The sequence below is a fragment of the Nicotiana tabacum genome, chromosome 2, assembly GCF_000715075.1.
Source record: "Nicotiana tabacum cultivar K326 chromosome 2, ASM71507v2, whole genome shotgun sequence".
Lineage (NCBI taxonomy): Eukaryota > Viridiplantae > Streptophyta > Magnoliopsida > Solanales > Solanaceae > Nicotiana > Nicotiana tabacum.
The window spans coordinates 84106636-84130099 of record NC_134081.1 but is presented as its reverse complement, the minus strand read 5'-3'; the positions used below and the strand labels follow the sequence as shown (position 1 = coordinate 84130099).

Genomic DNA, 23464 nt, shown 5'->3' with positions numbered 1-23464 from the left:
ATTTAACGGTCTACCACCCCATATCTCTTCTTGACTCATAATGTCATTGAAGTCGCCTCCCATAAACTAGGGACCCTTATAATTATCATAAATAGTTCTAATGTGATTCCATAGTAGATTACGATTTACCACTAACGTACTAGCATAAATGGTACTAAATAACTAAGGTTGGGAATCGATTAAATTGGATCATGGCTTCAATGTCTTGAGGGGACTGAGATATACGGGTGACAGCCACAACATTATCTTGCCAAAGGATAACTAGACCTCCCGACCTACCTTGGGCAGGGACTTCGATCACGTCAGACAAGTTGAAGTCGTCTCTTAGAGTAGTATGACTTTCCATCCTAGTTTCTAGAAGAGCGACCATGCAGGGATTATACGTGTTAATTAATTCCCTGAAGTTGTGCCTAAAATTGTCATTATTGACTCCCTTAATGTTCCAGATGACAAAGCTTGTGGGTCTATTCATGGTTTGGGGATTTGTTTGATGAGATAAATTATTCTGGCTCTACAGTAGAGGGAATTGGAAGCCTCTCAAGGATGAACTCATCACTACTGCATATTTTGCTATCGCAGTGTTGAGAGGTAGACGAATGTGGAGGGAGAACTTGTAGAGAGCTATGGGGTAGCGGTGTATGTATTTTTTGTCCTCCAATTCTGGGAATATCATAAGGGCTGCTCTTCGCAGACTTGAGATTTCTGTGAAGAGGTTATGTGCGCTTCCATTTCTCCTTGTGCTTGTGGAGGAGCAGGTTGTGGATTGTCCATCTGCATGGGCATCTGGGGTGTTTGTGGAGCTTGGGTTTGTTGAGGTTGCCATGGAAAGAACAAGGGATTTGTGTTGATTGTCTCATGTGGAGTGAAAAAGGGTAGGTTGAAGACTTGATTCATGTTTAGGAGAAGGTTGAAGTGATGTGGTAGTGTCCATTGGGCATGCATGTTGTAGAAGAGAGTTGGGGCTATTGCCGGAGCTAATGGGTCTAGAACATTGGCCATCCACATGTGATTCATGTAGTTGTCCATTGCTAGTATTATTCCCTCGGTTATCAGTTGTGCAAGGAAGTTTTGGTTTTGGATGATAAAAATTATCTCCTGTCCATTGATGCTTAGATTGAAGAACACTGCTTGTCCTTGCATGCCCTGCCCGATCCACGATAGAGGTGGTTCAGAAGGTGGGATTGTTTGGGTTGCATACACTGGGATGTTGGGTGCAATTAGTGGGGGAAGTGGTGTCGGAAACAGTGGAGGTGGTGGTGCTCGGTTGTCCATTGAGGGGTTTCGAGTTAACTGATGAGTTAGAAGGACTAGTCAATTTGATCTCCTGTTTAGGGGAATTAATAAGCCCGTCATTATGAGGTGAAAGAAGGGCGTGGGGATCAGGGTATGATAGGGAATCAGTAGGGATAGATTTGGTTTGCATGGGAGAAATAATATGAGTATATGTAAGGTTAAATTATAGTGTATCAACTTGCATGTCTACTTGTCCAATAGGATTTGCCAAGTGTTGAATGCATGCATTGGATGGAATGGATATATTGGCGGCGCAGATGGTTTTAGTGGTCTCTAAAGGAGGTTTATTAGTAATAACTGAGCTGTCATTACTAGTAGTAGGGGATAATATCATTACATCACTATTAGGGCCTATTGGTGGGGAAATATCAACCTTAGCCACGTTTTGGCCATATGACGGAACGTTAAGAGTTGGTTCTTTTGGAATTAACAAAGGCGAGGGTGAGTGGGCGCGCGTGGAGGGAGCAACGATTGGAGTTCCCTGGGAATAATTAGAATATTCTTCCTGCATGGGAAGGGTCGAAAATTTATTATGTGTTTGGATTTTGAACTGTTGGTGATATATGACATGTGAACCTTTGTTATTAATGTGATCACTATTATTGCTAAGACTCAGAGATGAAGTAATTGCTTTTGGTTTAAAATTTAACTTTTGGGTATTAATGTACTTACCTGATGTTGCCTCATAAATCATAACATTAATACCTTCATTAATAGGTATGGTAGATTGATCCTGGTTCACTCTTTGTTCCTGGTTATACCTGCGCAAGAGACCCTTCTTTTTCCTTGAAAAGGACATTGTAAGCCATTCCTGTTTGGTGTCCCTATTGTCTAGTATTTTGGATGGTGGGCATGATCCTCTTATGTGGTCGGTGAGGATTTGTTTTCCCTTCTCTAGTAGGTTTGGACAATGTTGTCGAGTGTGACCAATTTTGCCGCATCCTTTATAAAATAGATATTCACTTTCATACACTATAGGCTGCTTGTGAGAACCGATGTATATATGCGATTTAACTGGATGTTCTAACGGGACTTCAACACAGAGCCTTGTGTATCTACCTCTCAGAGTAGCACTAGTGCAAGCATCAATCTTTAGGAGTCTTCCAATCAAATTACCGATCTTTTTAAGGATCGTTCCATCATAGAATTTTGTTGGTAATTCTGGTACTCTTAGCCAGACGGCGGATAATGTTTGTTTAGCTTGGCTGGCAACGAAGTTGGTTTCCCATTTTTGTACTATTAAGTAGTATCCATTAATGAATCAGGGTCCTTGTTGCAACGCTTTGTGAGGAGCTTGTCTTTGAAGCTTGGTGAAGGATTCAAGGAAGTTGATGGACTAGATATATCTAGTGGCTTCGGGGGAACGGGAAGGGTGCGCATCTGTGAAGGATTGTCAAGGATTGGATTGGTCATTGAACAAGGCGTGAAGAAGGTGTTGATGAGTTGAGAGAAGGGAGGGAGTTTCTCTCTTAAGACCTGTTACGTAAAAATCATTCAATTTTATGTTCATTACCCAAAAATTATTTTTCTTTCTTTTATTACACAAAAATTATTTTACTATGCTCTAGTTATCACAATAGTCACTTTGACCAGATTTTACAAACCTTTCACCTAAAAAGTCTATTATGCCCTTGACATTATAAATCTTCCCATTTATGCAATACCTTATATATTATATGCTATGTAATGTACTTTTACCCAGAAATTATACATATAAGTAAAATAACTTAATATTATTTTATTTATTATTTTTATAATATATTCATACATTTAATTTTTTCTTAACATTAATTTTTAAAATATATAAGATTATTAAATTTGTCGGTAACAATTGCCGTGAACAAATCTCAAGTCCACGTTCTTAACCATGCTTAATAAAATATTTTTAATAAAAATTATAAAATCAAAGCTCACTGGTTTATCAGCCAAACCATACCCATTAATCCAATAAATAAAATACTTACATTTAGCACAATGACACATCGGATTAATACTTTTAAATAAATAATATTAACAGATAAAGCTTTAAAAAACTTAATATTAAACAAAAATATCTTTGAAACTTTTTCTAAAATTCTTATTAACTATAAAAAAAACTATCATTTGTTAAAAAAAATCTATTTTTATTATTTCAAATAAATATTAAAAGATAAATATTTTTATTGTTTTTATATTTAAAATATGTTCATGTTTGAATATGATTAAACAAATTGAGTGCCATGAAAAAATTAAATGCATGGAATATATTATAAAAAATAATAAATAAAATAATATAAAGTTATTTTAATTATAAGTAAAATACCTAGATGAAAATATATTAAATCGTATGTAATATGGAAAGTGTTACGTAAGTGAGAGGATTTATAATGTCAAGGGCATAATAGACTTTTCAAATAAAGTATTATCAAATCTGGCTAATGTAACTTTTGTGATAAATAGAGCAAAGTAAAATGATTTTTGTGCAACAAAAGAAAGAAAATTGACTTTTGAGTAATGAATACAAAATTGAATGATTTTTACGTAACAAAAAGAAGAAAAAATGACTTTTGCGTAATGTATTCAAAGTTGAATAACAAAATTTCTCAGAAGTTCAAGTTGGTAACATGTGTGCAAATGTAAGATGGGCCATATTCGGAGCAAATGAACTCAGGTTAGGCAGCCCACGTCTCAAATTTTTTTTTTTGCTAATAGGGTCTTTTTCCCCCTTCATTTGTATGATATCTCGTTGATAATGTATTCTCAAGGCACCTGCTTCATTGAGATTCAGTAACTAATTGAAGAAATTACACCAATAGCCCTCCCCTGTCCCAGAGTTTTCATTAATTTTGTGAATGCTTATATTGCTTGTAGTGAGATAACTTGTGTCATTGGTTGGTCTTGATATATGCTTTATAATGGAGTACATAATATTTTTTGTCAATATATAATCCTTCACCCCCAATTAATTCTTGGCTGTTACCTACTTTGTATATGCAACTCAATTGGACTCAATGTGGTACTGAAAGCCAATATTAATGTGACAGGGCGTGGTAAACAGGGAGAGGGTAAGAATCTTGATAATGCAAGAAAGAGAAGGATTTTGCAGATGCAGATATGAATCTGTAACTCAGATTTGTGTCTCCTTAAGCGGACAAAAGAAACAGAGAAACCAGTAGTGGAGAAAAAAAAAAGTACTGAGGTAGAGAGGACCGCGAGTAGGATCTTGCGGCTTATTACATGCTATAAGTAGATAAGGGTTCAAAGCAAGAAGCAGAAGTGCAGAGGCCAACAGTTGCTCTATGATCTGGGCATTCTTATGGGAAAACCACTCACAGCCTTAACAACCCTCCTCTCTTCAACATTATTTATGAAAGCCTGAAACGCGGTGTAAATAAATCACACACCAATTTGTGTAACAAATTGTTTGGTACGTGTCATGACCTTAGAATTGAACATGTAAGTTTGTCCTAAATAGAAGAGGGAAGGCTAATATAAGTGGTCCATGCTAGAGATGCCAGTGTGCTACCTTAATATCTACCTACTTTTTCCTATTCAGTCCAATGAGCGTTTACAACAGCCTTTTTCGAAATAACACTAGTAAACTATCACTAATTCTCATGACTTAATTGTTTTCTTAAAATGAGCCATTATGAACATGGGGTTAATTTAATTCAATAACGATATACGTGAGATTTTTAATCTAGTTCGTATTAATTAAAAAATCAGCTTTTAAAGCTATCAGAAAGAATTAAAAATTTCGGTTTGCTACCATTTTATATACAATACTTAGTTAATTTCTTTTGCATATACTGCCTGCGTGGCATATTATCATTTAAGCAAACAAATAAGAAATTGCAAAAGATTATTCCTAGTATGGACATGTAAAAAAGCTTTGCGCCATATGATAAAGATTAAATAAACTTCATGTGCGCTTCGAGATTAAAAAGTTTCTCACACGATTTAAAAATCCGCCTATTATTTCTTACTACAATAATACAGGATCGGAGGCTAATTAAGTGGATAATTCATTAACTAGTAATTAGCTTATTTTAAATGTTCTAAACCAATTATATCAACAGTTTAGCACCCTTTGTAGCTGTAGCATTCTAAAACCATGGCCAGAGCCCCTTACAATATGGAGTACGACAGAGAAGCCGAAACTCAAACTGCGTGAGCTACCAAAAGCTAGTTATAGGTTTGTGTGAACAAGAAGATCATGCTTGTAATTACAGATAGTGAAATAGATCTACAAGACTAGAATACCAAAATTTCTTACTCATGGGCTTAGCACAGCGCCGACCTGGCCACGGCAACTGACAACTGGGGGATGTTCTGAACAAATAAAGCTCTCCACCTCACAGCCAAAGTAGATGGGGGCATAAGGTCTCTCAGCTTTCTAGATTTGCAGTAAAAACAGAAGAAAACCTCATCATTTAACGGAAGAGAATCTGAGTCACGACCTAGCCAGGCACCTAAGGTGGGTGGGTTTTGGGGGGGGGGGGGACCGCAGGTCTAAAGTCGATATGGTCCCCTCTATCTACCTAGCGGATTGTATATCTTAGTCGTACGAGGTGCAAAATATTCGATTTCGATGGCTTAGTATAGGCGGCTGATCCAGATCCAGCAACAGCGACGTCGAGAAAATGGATCGGGTTTAATTAATTGGTACCGGATCGGAGCAATATTGGGATAGCGGATTCCTTTGCTAATATGGACTACTGTTTAAGAGCAGACATGGTGGATTTTGGAGCTCTCTGACCCAGATTTCTCCCCCTGCATGGAAATTGAATTCTGGGGATTTGTGCATAACCCCTGCCTACAAAATATACTCCACTCTCTCGTCTTTCCATATTTTTCCGTATTTGCTTGTAGGTCTAATAAGCTAGTATTTATTATTTATTATAGCAGAACAGAGATCTGAATATGATTACCTTAAACTAATTTGAGATTGAAATGTATGGATTGATATTTGACAATTTAATTGTAGAAGAGTCCTTCAACGTCTTTGATGTGTGGTTAGATATTTTAGGAGTATCTCTAGCAACTTAAGAATGGGGGGCATATGCATCTTATGTCGAGATGGAATATTTCAGGATATACTAAGGGGATTAGCTATCCCACAATTTTAATGAAAAATTTACTCCGAAATTAGTTAATACCTATTGTTTGATCAAAAAGTATAACTTTTGGTTGAAACTATTATTTGTATGTAATAATGGATTAAACCTAGTTAATAATAATATCTCCATATGCAAATCCTCAGAGCGTGAATAAGGTGGGACTGATCCAATAAGAGGTTGACAATAACAAGCATTAAATATTCATAAAGTATGAGCAATAATGGAAGAGTAACTTGTAATAAATAACAATAGAAGACATTTAAGTAAATATGGGGAGTGATTCACCCAATAAAGAATAGATTAGATGATTGTTCCCCTTGACAATAATGAGTGACTCTAAGACAGTTCGAATTATTCTCAGATCTGATGGAAAAATGTGAAATAATATTAACAAGGATCTTAATAAAAAAGTGACGTTTGTATCTTTTCTAGAGAGAAAATCTTTTTTCAGCCAAAATATTCTTATCAGCTCCATTTTACATAACCCTTTGTCCTTATCTTTTTCCTCATTATATGTGATACACCCCTGGTAAACCCTAATAGTACATGTACGGAGAATATTCTCCTGAATTCCCTCTATTGTCCTATTCTAAAAACTAGCCGTTACGAGTTCTTCTGCAGACTTCGTCCTCGATTGTTATGAACATCTCGACCACGAGTTTCGCCATCTCCTGATCGACCTCAACTGATTTTTCCTCAATGCCTTCTCGCCCTAAATGTTCCGTAGTAAATTTCGACTTATACACCTATAATAAATATAATCTCAAATTCTATCCCGATATTATTATCCTTATCCCATGTATCAAACGGCCCTTAAAAAAATTAGTACAGTACGTTGTTACTAAAAAGTTGTGTTATATTCTTCACTACGGAGGGTTAATTAGCGTGATAAGTTCAAAAATTGAAAAGTAAATAATGCTCCAGTAAATTGTAAGTACTTGAAGTTAGTTGAGAGTTGTGAAGGGTTTATTTTCTTAAAGGTAGATAGGGATGCAGGACACAAGGACAGACATTGTTTTTTTGTTTTATTCCTTTACGGGCTATACGAGTTACTGCAAATATTACATGAACAGAGAGAAGTCGGCCTTTTTAGCGTTTCCATTTACGAACAAAGAATCAATGACAATCCCTATAACATAGCCTAATCTTACTCACAGTACATCATTTGCCTTTGCTTTTTTGTCCTGCTCTTTTTAATGTTCACCACCCACTTCATTACGCACCTTTGATTTTTTTTTTCCCACTCCTTTTTTATTTCATTCTTTTTTGTTTATATTGTGTTTATTGTGCTGCAAAACATTTTTCTGAAAACTATTGTTCTTAATGAAATTACTTTTGATTTTTTTAAATATTCAATTACTAAAAAAGTTGATATCCAATAATTAGAATATGATAGTTTCCTATAAGGTAATTGAAACATAAAACATACTCCATTTTCCATTAAAAATGCTTTCGATCCATACCAAACACATGATTACTATTTATATATATAAATTGACGTGCAAGAAAAGAGGGTAGCTAGGAGTCAATGCGTACACACACCCCTTGTTGGTTGAGGATGTTATTTTCTCATCTTGAAAAAAAATATTGAAGCAATGATTTGCTGCTAATATAAGAAGATCTTCTAGTTCTTTCTTCCTAGGAGATACACTTTTCGGATGAGTATGCTATTTTTTCATATTCAAAAAGAATATCACTGCAATGATTTCTTACTAATATAAGATAGACTACTAAAACTATAGCCTATAGGCAAGGCAACAGCCTTTGATACGATATTGCAATATTCTTGGTGTAGGGGGACCTCAATCTCGCCCCGACTATGAGTTAAACCATTAGGTCTTTTTTTAAACTGTGTTTATGCTGATACTTGTTCTCTACTGACAATACACAATCATCTCTTTCGGTTTTTTTAACAAAAGAATTGGGGAATAGAAGTCTTTGTTCGGAGTACAGTAATAAAGGCTTTGATTAACTTTATCCTAAAGCAAACTTCTACTGTTGTTTTAATTTCCTACGTAACATTAACAACATATTTTAGAACTTAAGATGACAGTGAGAGTTAATAGCAAGAGCAAATAGCAAGAAGTTGAAGAATCAAATCTCTTTAATCTTTTAAGATCAAGAAACAATAATAATTCCTTTACTTATTGAATAAGGTAAAGAAGTCTTCTTAACATCAAAGTTTATCGACAAAATTAGGGTATAGTCGTCCTTGAAGTATATCCGTTAATTCTCTTGAATTAGGAGCACTTTTCTCTCAAAATAGAAAAAAGTAGTGCCCTATAAAAGTTGAATTTCAGAGCACCTTCTGATTTTAATTTACCGATTTTGCTTTATAGGATGTTTTTTTCTTCTTAGAATTCAAGAATTAAAACTTGATTTTTTTAAAAAACAATTGATCTGTCGCCTGAAAAATTACAATAATGAAATTTGTACTATAGATAGTCATTTTCCGGCAAAATAAATGTTTTTGTGAATGTCACGTCTAACCCACATATTTTCTGGTTTAACCATTCATAAATATTTCATGGATATTGAAAAATGAATAATTACACTTGGCTATTAAAACTGTATAGAGATGATAAGCAATTCTAATTCTGAAATGTCTTAAAAGAAACAATCGAGAAGTGTTCGCTCAAAGAGGAAATGTTTTCAGTAACTAGCGATCATAAATAAATAAATAAAAAACTTAAATCTACCAGAAATAACTGTTAAGCTATTGTACTGTCACTTTCCTGGTTCTGCTAAGAGTGAAAAAAGAAGTGGAAATATCACATCTTATGTATGTATAAAGACACATATTTCTAGCAGATAAACACATTAGACCATGTTCCTCTCATTTCTCAGCTGTAGTCTCTAGTTGGTTTTCTCTGCACAGAAACACCTTTTTTACTGCCCCCTACACCCCCAACCCCCCCCCCCCAAATTCTAGGCTTCATCTTCTTAAAGTAGTACTACTGTTCCATTGAAGATGGCTACTTCTCTTCAGTTTACTTCAGATCATCAGTACCCAATAAACCTTAGTATTTCTCAACAAGATCATCATCAAACAAAGCCTAGCGCTGAAACAATGAACCAACAGACTGGACGTAGTAGAAGGTCCAAAGGAGGAGCAAACAAATCCTTAACACAGAAGAAGAAACAGTCCCAAAGAGGCATGGGTGTGGAAAAACTTGAACGGCTCAGATTACAAGAGCTAATTTCTTCAAAAACAAATCCACTTCAGTTTCCCAAATTGTATGGTGGTGTCAACCAAGTCATGGCCCCTGATTTCTTGCTTCATCAAAGGGTTGCAAATAGTGGATCTAGCACTTATGGACCAGCTCATGTTACATTTGGAGATCAGTTGATTTCTGGGCATGATCAGTTTCAAACTCAAATGGGTCTAAACGGATTTGCAACTTCTAAACCCAACCAGCTTTTTCATGCTGTTTCCCATACTGAGAAATCTAAAGAGCTTTCTTCACTGCCAAATTTGATGAGCATCAAGTCATCATGTTTCTCCGATCGCTGCAGTTCATGCAACAAAGTATAATGCCCTTTGATTTTTTTGTTCATTTAAAGTTTGATTTAGTTTATTTATGTTTTCTTTTCCTCCTTAATCGTCAGAAGAAGCGCATGATTAATGGAGAGGATATGGGACGTTCTAACACAGAGGCTGGCATTGTTCATATGGAAAACGTGTTAGGAGAAAACCAATATTTTGGAACAAAGCCTTTGCTTCACCCATTCTCAATACCTAGTCATCTTGAAAAGGTAAAGAAACAAAAATGCTACCCTAATATTTTTCCCTCTTACTCAAAGATAAAATAAAATGTAGCAGTTCTTCTTCAACGTTTTTATTATTCCTCCTCCATTTTAATGGAAATTGTATATGTTTCCAGGATGTGTTTTCTTTTGTTTTTATAATAATTAATTTGTAGGGGGTAGAGATAGTGGCAATCCACAGAAGGGGAAATTCAACATTATCATCAGAAGGAGGACTTGTAATGGAGTATGAATTCTTTCCTACAGAGAAAAGTGGCAGATCAAACACTACAAGTTATGTGGAGAATGATATGATGATGAAGAAAATGATGACTACTTCATCAGAATCTTCTTCAGTTGCAGCAGCAGTGGGTAATGGTGAAGCTTCTTGTGTCACTACAATATCCTGGGTTGATACTACTACTACAACTACACCCACCAGTTCTATTGATCTATCACTCAAACTTTCTTTCTAGGTTTTTTTACAGATTATATTAAAAAAAGAGTTGTTTAGTTTGTCTTTTTTCTATATGGTTTCTGATTTTTGTCTTTTCACACTTGTGTGAAATTTATCTGATCAAAGACCCAAACACTACTTTATATTTACCCTTTTGGTTTATTTAGCTAGCTACCTGCTATTACCTCTCCAAAATGGAGCAATACATTTTCTGGGTTTTTTGTTATCTCTCTTTCTCTATACTCTTGGGATTGTGTCAGTGAGATGGAGATGCTTCAGTAAATTTCTCAGCTTTTCTGATCGTATTTAGTACTGTAATATTTTGCTTCCCATTTGGAACTCATGATTTTTATTGTTATAATAATGCGTATATAGTTAGTATCCATACGACTGGCTTTAAACTTGCTCTTATATTTAGGTAATTAGAAATCTATGAAATTATACTTGAATCAGTCTCTTATGGAGGAAAAAATATTTCAGAAATGAGTTTCTTATATATGAATACATATCTGATATATCAAGAATAGACTTAATTAAGATTGCTATAGATCAATTACCTTTGCAACTTCAGTTTTTACGTGGTAAACATCAAATGTTTTGACTGTTTTCATAACTATTAAATTATCTCATTTCTTTGATTCCTTTTATTGTGAAACTATTAGCTTTGTTAATTAAATCCTGTAACTATACATTTTAGCTCCAGGAATCAAGGGTCTATATCCAATATGGAAACCCCTTCGGTTTTTTACTACTATTATTTTACACGATCCAGGAACTTCCATAACGTTGGCGTGATTCGGTTTGAGCAACAGATCCTGACGTGAGAGATTTTCGTAATGAAAATAGAGTGGAAACATGAGTTGATCCATAATGAGTATTAGATTGAAGTTCTCTTAAAGAAGACCGCCAACTCCTATCCCGAAGATACAACGCGCCCGGTCCTCTTCTCTTGTGTCGAAGTGTAGTGTAGTGTGGTGAGGTTTTGCCTCACAGAAAGAGTGGGAAATTGGGAGAAAAAAACGAAGAATTTCGAATCTAAAAATAAAAAGAGATTTTTTTTCCCCAACGACAAAGGAACTTACGGGCGGGGCATTTTCGGGGACTAGCCCGCTTCCCATTACTCAATAGGGCAATTCCTCGCACATAATTAAGGGAGCCATTGAAAGGTGACTAAAACACCAGAAACGGGGACTACCCGAGCTAATGATAGAGGCAAGATTTCCCCCCAACCCATAACTTTAAAAATATAGTAATAGTTTCAATACTAAGAAGCGTAATAGAATTAAAATTCTGGATCCGCGGGTAGGTTAACTTTTCCCTAAGGAAAATTTCCTTAAAAGGGGTGGCCACTAAACCACAAGGAATACATTTGAGAAGTATCTGTTTGTGAGAGTCAAGCAAATATAATTAACCAAACCAAAAGAAGAAGTGCTTTATGGCAGTGTAAAAAGTGAGTAACAAAAAAGGAAGGCCAAAGAGCAATAATAGGTAGTCAGTAGACCGTATACATGTAAATCCATGAAAGTAGTGTGTATCAGCTCTTCTTGTTGAATCCACCAGCACTGCACTGCTGGCTCATCTACTGTAATCTGTAGCTGCTGCTTTTTTTGGCTGGTTATTTTCCTGCAACTCACAGCTCTTGCCCCAGCGCCCAGTAGTAGTACCCTAGTGTAATGGGTGTTAATATGGAGCAGTGACACTCTCAGTAAAACTTAAGAGCTGCTAAAGCATTTTCAGTATGTTATTTTTGTATGATCAGTTTAACTTTTATATAGTATTTGATGTTGAAAAATTATGTAACACCCAAAAAATAATTAACACATAACTACATTCAACGGTCTATTATAAGTAAAACTAGATAGTTTCCCTAAAAAATAGTTTGAATTATGAGTTACAACCGGTAATTAAAATACGTGAATAATGTGAGTTTTCTTTATATTAGGTATACAAGTTAACTCATATTTTATTGGATGCTCATAAAATTTTATGTGTAATTAATCCGTGATTGGGCTGTATTTAACCACAGAAGTTTCTTGAGCTGATGACCTTTCGAAAACAGTCACTCTACATCCACAAAGGTAGGGGGTTAGATCTGCATACACTTTTACCCTCTCCAAATCACGCAATATGAAAATACATTGGGTATGTCGTTGTTGTTGTTGTTGTTGTTTACGAACCTCGTCGTATCAAAACATGAGTAAAGTACTACTGTTATATTTTTCAAATGACTTTATATGTACTTCAATTACCCGTTTGAACTAATATTCATCATATTTTTTCCGTTAGTCTAATTTCACAAAAATTGCATTTTCCTTAACATTTAAGGTCTTTCTGTCTAAACATAGTACACCTTAATTAACTTCATTCCTTCCTTTCGTGCATTGACCAAATTCATTGTGCTTTGGTTGCAATAGAATGGTTTACTTCAAAAGGCAACAGTGAGAAAAGAAAAAAAGAAAGAAACGAAGCCATGATAAGCATAATATTCTGGAAATGCTTTATAAGCAAGTGAATAGGATTTTAGTGATTGAATTATGCAACTGTATTTCATTCATTTTAACTTAATTAGCAGATTTACGCGATTGTTAAAGAAAATATACATATGAGTTATTTACAGTATTTGTTTGAGAAACAAGTGGGTATATATTTTGATTTTTCTGTCTCAGAAAGTTAGCGTATAGGATTTTAAATTGTACTCTAGAAGAGTAAAACTGGATAACTAACAACCCAAAGTATTCATGCCAAACATTTCTAGAGGGGGCCAGGGAATGTATATGCTATCGAATAAAAGTATCAGACTTCTTTTAGGATTTTCTCTATTTTCTCCAGGTTCTACAAAAATTTGTGAATTATTGTACTGTACCACGATATTTTGGATTTAGCCTACAAAACCCAAATAATCATTCAAACAATATCTAGAACAATAATGTAAAGAAAAATATTGATTCTAGAAAGCATTATTGACTTGTTGTTTCTATTTGACCATCTCAAACACTTAGAACCTAAGGTTCATCATTAGTTTGACTATGCATAGAATTATAACCTCCATCCAAATCTTTTATGCTGGGTATTCATGGTTCGGTTTGGATCAGTTTTTCCCTAAAAAGAAATCAAATCAAGTAAATCGGTTTTTCAAATATTGGGACCAAACCAAACCAATTAAGTCGGATTTTTATGGATTCTATTTTTTATGATTTTTGTCGGTTTTTTGGTTTTTTTGGTTATTTATCGGATTTTTTTTGAATATGAAACATACACTATCATACACATATTTCGCCGACTACATTTTCAACGTAACACCATCAAACCGATTGCTCTTTGAGAAATCTATCATTTACCAAGATATATTGATGATAATTGAATCAAATAGTGATAAATAGTTTAATTACTCAATTAAAAATTAATTATTTTAAACATGAAATAAATTCTTGTACTTAGCAAAAGAAAACTACCAATCAAACTAGAATGTAAAGGAAAAGAATTAGATTATTATAATAGCAAAGAACTAGACCAAAAATACAAACAACTAATAGATACCATAAAATCTTAGAAACGTTATATTAAAATATACATATATATAGGTGTATGAATAAATTTAAATAGCTTTTCTATAGTTGGTTTGGTTCGAATTTTTCGATTATTTTTTGATTAAAAATAAAACCAAATCTAAAAAGTATCGATTTTTATTAAAAAAACTAATCTCATGTATCCCTTTCTTTATTATTATATACATTTCATAACAAAATTGTCAACCCAAACGCGTCAAGTCTCAATCCATTGACCCTACTACTAACGGAATATCCATTATCGTTGTTCCATAAGTTAAAAGAGTACAAAATAACGTGGACGGCAGGATTCGAACCTGCGCGGGCAAAGCCCACATGATTTCTAGTCATGCCCGATAACCACTCCGGCACGTCCACCTTCTGCTGATGAAAGGAGTTTTTTCTAGTTAATTCACTGAGAAAGTCGAAAAGTGAACACATTCTCAGTTCCCATCATCAACATCAAAAAGAGGAATATAACTCTCTCCTAAGCAGGAGCGATAAACAAGCATCAACCCTCTCTCAAACAAAGGTCAACCCAAACCCCCAAACTTTCCCCAAAAAGAAATGCAGCAACAACCAACCCCCACCCCCACCCCCACCTCCGATTCCGATCTCCCCCGCCTCGCTAACATCAAAATCAAATCCTCTTCCCCCCGTTTCCCACCTCCCACCACCCCTTCCACCACCGATACCCCCACCGCTGGTGCTCAACGCAAGATCGGCATCGCCGTCGATCTAAGCGACGAGTCCGCTTTCGCCGTTAAGTGGGCCGTCCATCAGTACCTCCGTCCAGGTGACGCCGTCATCCTTCTCCACGTCCGTCCCACTTCCGTCCTCTACGGCGCCGATTGGGGCTCCGTTGATCTCTCCATCGTCGATACCGAAAACGAAGAGTCTCAGCGAAAACTCGAGGATGATTTCGACACGTTTACTACTACTAAAGTCTCGGACATATCTCAGCCGTTAGTTGATGCTCAGATTCCGTTCAAAATCCACATCGTTAAGGATCACGATATGAGGGAAAGGCTATGTCTCGAGGTGGAGAGGCTAGGGCTTAGCGCTGTAATTATGGGTAGCCGAGGTTTTGGGGCTACTAAGAGAGGAAGCGATGGAAGACTGGGAAGTGTTAGTGATTATTGTGTGAGGCACTGTGTTTGTCCTGTTGTGGTTGTTAGGTACCCGGATGATAAGGATAGTGGTGCAAATGCAGTTTCTGAGCCCGTGGTTTCTGTTGCATCAGCTGCTGAAGAAGATGAGGAGGAAGCTGAGTACCATGATGCTTCTGATCATCGAAAAGGTATGACCCTTGTTACACTTTTTTATGTTTCTCTTTTTTGTTAATTTGGATACTGGATTGTTGTTCTTGCTACTTAAGTTTTTCATTATTAAGTATTTTAGTATAATTCTGATGATCTTCGTGTAAAATAGCAATCAGTTAGCTTGTTTTTTTAACATTTTTCTTCTTTCACAGTTCCTTGGTCCCAATATAACTGATCAGGTTATGAGTACAAAGCTAACTTCTTGTTAATTTCTGCTTGATATCAAACATTGATTGCTCCTGTTCTAAGAATAAATTTAGTACTACAATGAACTTATTTTGAAAATAAAAAATACTACTCCTAAGAAAGACATTTGAGAAATTTATAGTCAAAGGAAATGTTTTCTGGGTGTTGAAAGGAAGTAAATGGAGTTACTGAAAGTCAAAATTAAGCCTTGCCCCTTCCTCCACTCTAACTGAAAATATTGAAGTCTTTCCCCTCCCCGCCCTTTACTAGTTCGTCCACCCTCCTAAGGTGTCCCTTCCCCACTCTCACCCTACCCCATTGCCATCTCTATTTTTCAATAGATTTAAACTATGCATCTTTTCCTATTGATTTTCCTGATCAGCAAAAAAATTCCCTTTTATTTTGGCATGGCTGCTTCTTTAATCCTGCAATTGCTGCCAAGGATGAGCTCAATTCTTTTATGATTCATAGACAAAATTTTGTGAATCTGATATTCATTATGCTTTGGGGGAAAATGTAATTTGGCTTGTTTTCTCTGTTGTCGACATCTGTACATCAGAACCTAGGGTTCCAAATTCTACGTTGCTTGATCGAAAAACAGAAACTAAAAAAACTTAAGGTCCTAATATACCAGAATGTGAAAAGGAATTCTTTTGAAATAGTAGTCAATCTGGTGCCTAGTTCTGGAAGAACAACGCTCAATATGCCTGTATTAGGATGCCAACAGGCAAGTGCGTTGAACCCTAAAGTCAATCTGTTTTAAGTTGCTAAATGCTGTTGTATTTGTCTTTAAGCTCTTAACCTTTTGAAAAATTAGGTTTAAGTTGCACCCAAGGGTGTGACCTAGTGTCAATGAAGTTTGGGAGAACCATGAGGTCTCAAGTTCAAATCGAAGGAGGCAAAAAATACTAGGTGATTTTCTAAATTTGCCCCAGCCTTGGTTGGCACCAAGGCAGATTTATCCAATACATATGTTGGTGGGAGGTAGTAGGTACCTGGTGGAATTAGTCGAGCGTGCAAGCTGGGCCGGATACCATCATTAAAAGAAGATTTTAAGCTCTAAACCTAGTCTGTATTTGCTAAGCGTTCCTTGGAGGCTTAATCTTAATTTGTCCTATGAACTAGGATTTGAATGTCAATTGAAAGTAGATTCCTGTTTCCATGGCCACTAAAATAACTGAAGGTTGGAGTTATCCGTTGACTTGAATCAACCAATCCATTACCCAAGACCACATAGGTGAAGAAGTTCTCTCCACTGAGCCTTACTTAGGGGCACACTGGGAAAGATGTTTGGACTTTGGAGGTGCATTGGTCGTGGCATGCAGTGTTGTATTTTTTCATAAGTTGTTTAGTGAAGTGTTACCTAACCATAACTTTAGAGTGTCTCTGGCAGTGTTTTTAAGAGCGAGAAGCGCAAAAAAGCGACAAGGGCTCGCCTCGCTTCAAAAGCGAAGCGCAAAGTGAAGCGCACGCTTTATTAAAGTGAAGCGCAATTCTTAAAAAACATAATGTAAACCTTGCAAAGACACAATATAAAATTATAAATAATCAAAAAGTTCAAATTGTCAAAATCAAAGCTACTAAATTACTAGAATCAACCTCTTATTCTTCTACTCTTCTTGTTCTTCAAGATTGTCAAAATCTTGAATTCCTCTATTATCTTCATATTGCTCGTCATCTTCCTCCTCCCCCTCCTCTTCCTCTTCATGATCACTTTCATCTTCATCAATTAGGGATAGGGATCGACTTGTAGTAGCCACACTTTTTCCCTTCCTAATCGAGCTTGAACTTGAAGTATTCCCCCTTAAACCATAAGGATTCTCCCCAACTCCACTAGCAACCGCAACATCACCCCAAGTGAAATTAGAATCGCCTTCAAATACTTCTTCATCTTCACAATTTTCGGGGACTCCGGTTAGCCACTCATTAGCCTCATCAATATTGTCCAAAAGAATTGGATCAATTAGATTGCGGTGGTTGTAGCGACGCCTCAATGCTCTATTGTATTTTATGAACACTAGATTATGGAGGCGCTTCAAGGTTAGTCGATTCCTCTTCTTTGTATGAATCTGCAAACAAGATGTGTCAACTAATTAGTAGGAGTTGGGACAATTGAGATATAATTTACTTTATCTCAAAACACGAAATAATTCTTTTTATTTCTCACGTGTTCAAAAACGCTCCAGTTCCTTTCACATCCGGATGAGCTACAAGTTAAACTTAGAACTCTGATGGCGAAAGTCTGTAAATCCGGAGTCTCTACACCATATTGGTCCCACCACTCAACTATAGAAGTGAAAAAAAAAATTCAAGAGTTAATAAGTATAACAAATACATTAAAGTTAGAGCTATAAAATATAGAAGCACTTGGTCACCTGGCGATTTCGTCTTTCTTTGTTTAATAGCAAGTCGGAGCTTAAAAAGTCCCTCAGCTGCCTTGTAAATAGCAAGCTGATCTACTATCTTTTCTTGCATGTCTTCATCTGGGGTTAACTTGATAACAACCTCATGGAATCCTGTCCACACTTCTCTAGCCAATGAATTATTCTCATGCTGATCATAAAAGAGTGACAGGTTCAGAATAAGTCCAGCTGCATGCAAAGGTCTATGAAGTTGCTCACTCCATCTTGCATCAATGATCTGAAAGACCTTTGCATATTTCTGCTCATCAGTGAATGATGCTTGAATAGCCTCCTTGGCCCTATCCATAGCTTCATAGAGGTAGCCCATTGGTGGTTTTTGCTCCCCATCCACCAAACGGAGTACTTTAACCAAAGGGCCACCAATTTTAAGAGCATGAAGGACATTATTCCAAAAAGAATAAGAAAGAATAATGCGTGCAACATCTTTCCCTGCACTTTTCTTTGCAAATTTACTCTTGCTCCATTCCTATGAAGTGAACAACTTTCTCAAATTGGATTTTTGCAAGTGGATACTATGTAAAGTCAAGAAAGCAGTGGCGAACCTTGTCTTGCCCGGTTTCACCAAATTTTTTTGTCCGGTGAATCTTCTCATCATATTCAATAACAAGGGCCGATGAGAAATATAAGAATGTACCCTAACGCCCTGGCCAAAAACTGTAGAGAAGGGTTTTTCCTTGAAAATGTCCCCGAAGATTAAGTTGATACAATGAGCCGCACATGGAGTCCAATAGACATTCTTGTACGCTCCTTCCACCATGCCACCCGCTTTCACATTTTCACTTGCATTATCAGTGACCACTTGAACAACTTTGCTTGGGCCAATCTTTTCAATAGTGTTCTGAAACAAGGTGAACATTTTGATGTGGTCAGTGGATGAGTCGCTAGCATCAATGGACTCAAGAAACAAACTTCCCTTGGGAGAATTCACCAACACGTTAATAATCATTTTCCCAGTTCTTGCCGTCCACTTATCCATCATAATGGAGCAGCCATACTTGTTCCACGCAACTTTATGTTCCTCCACAATTTTATTAGTCTCCTCCACTTCCTTATTTAGATAAGGACCTCTGATTTCATGATAAGTGGGAGGCTTCATTCCAGGTCCGTATTGACCAACGGCCTCAATAAAGTCTCCAAAAGTGTCAGTATAGTTGACACAATTGAAGGGGAGCCCAGCATCATAGACCCATCGTGCAAAAGCTCTAACTGCACGATCCCTCAAAATGTCCTTAGCAATTTTTTGTACATCTTTTCCACCGCTCTTTCCTTCCGGCTTCTTGGCTAAATAGCAATCTATATGACCTTTAGTCCTACTCGTACCCGTCGATCCATGGCTTGAAGAGATTGCATCTCTTCCCCGTTTTGTTGGAAGTGACAATTCTTCAATATCATCATCACCATCATCATCAAGATTGGTCACCAATGGTTGATGATTCATTTGATTTTTTTGCTCCTTCTTTTTCTCAACAAAATTCTTTATTTCATCCCTCGGTGGACATTTCGGACAACTTGTGACGTTTCTATCGCCACCAATAAGATGGAATTTAAAGCGATAAATTCCACCCGTTGTAATCTTGTTACAAAACTTGCATACAATATTTGTATTCTTCTCATTAACTCTATCGCCATATCGCCAAGCCGGGTCTTTATCTTTCGATCTTTGAGACATTTTGAAATCCCTTTTAAGATATAAGAAAATACATAATCAAATAAACTGAAAATACATATAATATATATAATAATTAATTTTATAAACCGAAATACACATTAAAAAAATCAAATAAACTAAAATATAACATATATAATTTTCTAAAATGAAATACATATAAAATTAATCAAATAAACTGAAAACATAACATATATATAATAATTAATTTTATATACTGAAAAATACATTAAAAAAATCAAATAAACTGAAAAATATAACATATATAAATAATAATTAATTTTATATACTGAAATATACATTAAAAAAATCAAATAAACTAAAATATAACATATATATATATATATAATAATTAATTTTCTAAAGTGAAATACATATAAAATTAATCAAATAAACTGAAAACATAACATATATATAATAATTAATTTTATATACTGAAAAATACATTAAAAAAATCAAATAAACTGAAAAATATAACATATATAAATAATAATTAATTTTATATACTGAAATATACATTAAAAAAATCAAATAAACTAAAATATAACATATATATATATATATAATAATTAATTTTCTAAAGTGAAATACATATAAAATTAATCAAATAAACTGAAAAATATAACATACACATTAAAAAATCAAATAAACTGAAAATATAACACACATGTATAATAATAATTAATTTTATAAACTGAAATACATATAAAATTAATCAAATAAACTGAAAATATAACATATATATAATAATTAATTTTATAAACTGAAATACACATTAAAAAAAATCAAATAAACTGAAAATATAACATCATATATATAATAATTAATTTTATAAACTGAAATACACATTAAACAAATCAAATAAACTGAAAATATAACATATATATAATAATTAATTTTACAAACTAAAATACATATTAAAATTAATAAATAAGAAGAATAAAGAGGGTTGGGGGGGAACCAACGCCTGCCCTAGCGCAGACACTGGACGAGCAAAACTAAAAAAGAGAAGAAGAAGAAGAAGAAAGAAGAAGAAGAAAGAAGAAGAAAAGAAGAAAAATTACCTGGAGGCTGGAACCCTAGTTGGCTGCTGCTGCTGCTAACGTTCAATTTTTGGCAAGACAAAGAAAGGTCTTTTCACTTTGGGTTTGTTTTGTATAACAAAAACAAAGACCCAAACCTTTTTTTTTTTTTCAAAATGACCCCTTTGGGCAGAAGCGCTCGCTTTTCGCTTCTGGATCGCTTCTCGCTTTCTTGGCTGAAGCGATCGCTTCTGCTGGTCGTGTCGCCTTTGTAAGGAAAAAGCGACAGCTTCTCGCTTAAAGCGACGAAGCGCTCGCTTTTCAAAACACTGGTCTCTGGTGGCGAAGTCTCTTTGCCAGCATTCAATGGGTGTTAAATGAGTGAACTGATGGTAGAACTGATCCCAGTACAAAAAGGAAAAAGAGGAAAAAAGCAAAAATATAGTGATTGTGATAGTTTAGACGAATATTTCAGAGTTACTTTCTTGAACTAGTCTTTAAAACGGCCCTTATCAAAATAAAGAAAACCTTTTTGTCTTTCAAACGACATGATGCTTGAATTTGGCACTTCCAAGTGTGAGCAAAACCCAATGCCATCCTTTTCTGGCATTGCGCTGCTCTAGTTTTCTTGATGCGTCTCTTCTTATGATCCGCATACTTGCATGGAACTATTAGCATACTTTATGATTACTCGCGAAAGCAAAAGTTTGCATGAAGATGGTAAAGAGTTTTTTTTTTTGGGTTGATATGGGAGATGAAGGACCCATATGTTGCATATGCTTGCTAAGCCAGAGAGATCCCCTGTTTCATTGTGGAAAGTGGTATAGATTTTTTGACGCTTTTCTAATCCGTCAGATTTGGGCATAGAAGCACTCTTAACAATTATGATAGATAGCGAGCTTCAGCACTTTTTTAGTATCAGAACTGATTCAGGAAATGGCAACTGGGTTTTATTTCTTTTGGATGGTTTCATTTGGGTTTCTCCCTATCTGGGCTTTAATCAAGGAGTTAGTGAAATAAAATGAATGGGACCAATATATGTCATATTTACGCACATTTTATATAATATCAACCTAAGTTGCTCGGATACGGGTGCGGGTGTCCGACACGGGTGCGGATCTAGAGGTCGGATCTTTCAAGATGTAAATTTTAAGATTTGGGGATATGAATCCTAGTACGGATACGGGTGCGGGGATCCGGCTAAAAATAATTTTAAAAAATAAAAATCTCTAATTTATGAGAAATTTTGTGGCATACTTACGTATAGCTTGTAAAGTGTGGATTTCATTTTTATTCTCAAGTTGTAGATAAGTGAAAGATTGATTTCCTAGATAGGATATGCTATTTTCTTCAAATTTACCCTAATTTTAGTTCTGATTTCGGTAATCAAATTGTATCTCGTCTCGAATTTTTCTGTCCGTCGTGGTCAAAGTACCTAAAATTGTTTGATCAGATCCGGTACGGATCCCATACCCACACCCATACTAGTGTCGTGTCGACACGGGTGCGGCACCTAAACTGCCATGTCGGAGCAACTTAGATATCAACTTCTTGAAGAGATGGCAAATATGGAAATTGTACTGGCCCTTTCTGAGAAACTATGTGCTTGTTTCATGAGTTGTGATGTTTTAGCATAGCTCTTTAGGTTAGTTTGTCACATTTAAAGTAGCGACCAGTTTATCTTTTTGATTTTTATTCTTCTAGTAGAGCTGACACGGGAAACAACAGCTGAAGTATTTTATTCAAATCACCAAACTTGCATTAACTCCTTCACCGAGTATGTGAAATTCAATTTTGTAATAAAAGAGGCTTTAGTATGATTGTCTTGCAAAGAGTTCCTGGTTAAACACATCCTTGGCTATGATACTCTTTAGAGACTTGATTTTCGTGTTTCATATAAATTAGTTTGTGGAGTCAGTAACTTCCTCAAAATTCTCAACTCCGCTATTTTATGACTGCAATTACTGCCAGTTTTCTCTACTGGAAAACTATTCCCACCTCCCTTGTGGTTTGCTAAGATATTCCTGCTTCTTTGTGACAGATTCATTGTGAAGTTGGACAAGATCTTTCCTCGGCTGCACTAGTGTTGACCAGCTTCCGCGATTAGGCCTTTTGTGATGTCTGGAGTCATATTATGTTGTGGTAGCTTGTGTCTCTCAACATCAACTTATTACTGTCTCCAGTTGATGATTGTATCTGTTATGGTTGTCATCTGCTGAGTGTTTTTACTTGATTGCCTTTAGGTATTTGCGGTGCGATCTAAACTTTTTTATAACGTGTCGAGTATATGCTTGTGTTATTTATCCAATTACAAATCTGGTCATGCATTAAAATTGCCTGTATGGATAGATGTTTAGTGTAATGCGTCAAGATATGTTGAGCATGTTTGACTGGCTATATTGGAATTTGGAAGGATGAGTAATTTGGACCTCTCGTTGTCCGAAAATAAGGGATAGATACATATATATAGGAGTTTTCTCTAAAACTATATTAAGGAACTTCCTATGATGAGCGACGTGGTAGAAGCTAAAAGCGTAAGCTATATAACACCGTCCCTCTGTCTTCAAAACTTTGTTATTTTAAAGTTCCCCAGTTCAATATATGCCTGCAACTTTACTTACTCTGCCTCTGCAGAATATTTCTCCCTTTCCGCATACTACATCTGAAAGAGGGGAACCATGCATTAGAATTTTTGGATAAAATC

The 23464-nt window shown here is 35.6% G+C and overlaps 3 protein-coding genes and 1 non-coding gene across 5 annotated transcripts; 2 read left to right on the top strand and 2 right to left on the bottom strand.

The window, feature by feature from the left end:
• The first annotated feature begins 9296 nt into the window (after positions 1-9296).
• Positions 9297-10877, top strand: LOC107798284 (uncharacterized). Of its 2 annotated transcripts, none has more exons than XM_075229118.1 (3): positions 9297-9921; positions 10005-10148; positions 10316-10877. In XM_075229118.1, exons 1-3 carry the CDS (start codon positions 9364-9366, stop codon positions 10613-10615), a joined length of 1002 nt encoding a protein of 333 aa, XP_075085219.1. In that variant the 5' UTR covers positions 9297-9363; the 3' UTR covers positions 10616-10877. The 2 variants fall into 2 exon arrangements, with proteins under 2 accessions (XP_075085219.1, XP_016476740.2); XM_016621254.2 differs by having other exon boundaries at positions 9299-9921; positions 10002-10148.
• Positions 10878-14437: 3560 nt separating this feature from the next.
• TRNAS-AGA (transfer RNA serine (anticodon AGA)) lies at positions 14438-14519 on the bottom strand. Its single transcript has one exon. It is a non-coding gene; the product is annotated as a tRNA-Ser (tRNA).
• A 41-nt stretch (positions 14520-14560) lies between these two features.
• On the top strand, positions 14561-23033 carry LOC107798288 (universal stress protein PHOS34-like). Its single transcript, XM_075235504.1, has 2 exons — positions 14561-15441; positions 22802-23033. The coding sequence occupies exons 1-2, from the start codon at positions 14709-14711 to the stop codon at positions 22810-22812; spliced, it is 744 nt and encodes a 247-aa protein (XP_075091605.1). The 5' UTR covers positions 14561-14708; the 3' UTR covers positions 22813-23033.
• On the bottom strand, positions 17245-18516 carry LOC142171793 (uncharacterized). The gene is made up of 3 exons (XM_075235499.1): positions 18025-18516; positions 17817-17935; positions 17245-17718 (listed from the first exon to the last, which is right to left on the bottom strand). The coding sequence occupies exons 1-3, from the start codon at positions 18377-18379 to the stop codon at positions 17260-17262; spliced, it is 933 nt and encodes a 310-aa protein (XP_075091600.1). The 5' UTR covers positions 18380-18516; the 3' UTR covers positions 17245-17259.
• Positions 23034-23464: the final 431 nt, after the last annotated feature.

Coding starts and splice junctions, on each gene's coding strand:
- LOC107798284 (XM_016621254.2), top strand. CDS start 9,364: ATGGCTACTTCTCTTCAGTTTACTTCAGATCATCAGTACCCAATAAAC. Junction 9,922..10,001: donor GCTGCAGTTCATGCAACAAA/GTATAATGCCCT, acceptor CTTAATCGTCAG/AAGAAGCGCATGATTAATGG. Junction 10,149..10,315: donor TACCTAGTCATCTTGAAAAG/GTAAAGAAACAA, acceptor ATTAATTTGTAG/GGGGTAGAGATAGTGGCAAT.
- LOC107798288 (XM_075235504.1), top strand. CDS start 14,709: ATGCAGCAACAACCAACCCCCACCCCCACCCCCACCTCCGATTCCGAT.
- LOC142171793 (XM_075235499.1), bottom strand. CDS start 18,379: ATGGGCTACCTCTATGAAGCTATGGATAGGGCCAAGGAGGCTATTCAA. Junction 17,936..18,024: donor AAGAAAGACGAAATCGCCAG/GTGACCAAGTGC, acceptor TCACTTCTATAG/TTGAGTGGTGGGACCAATAT. Junction 17,719..17,816: donor ACTGGAGCGTTTTTGAACAC/GTGAGAAATAAA, acceptor TCTTGTTTGCAG/ATTCATACAAAGAAGAGGAA.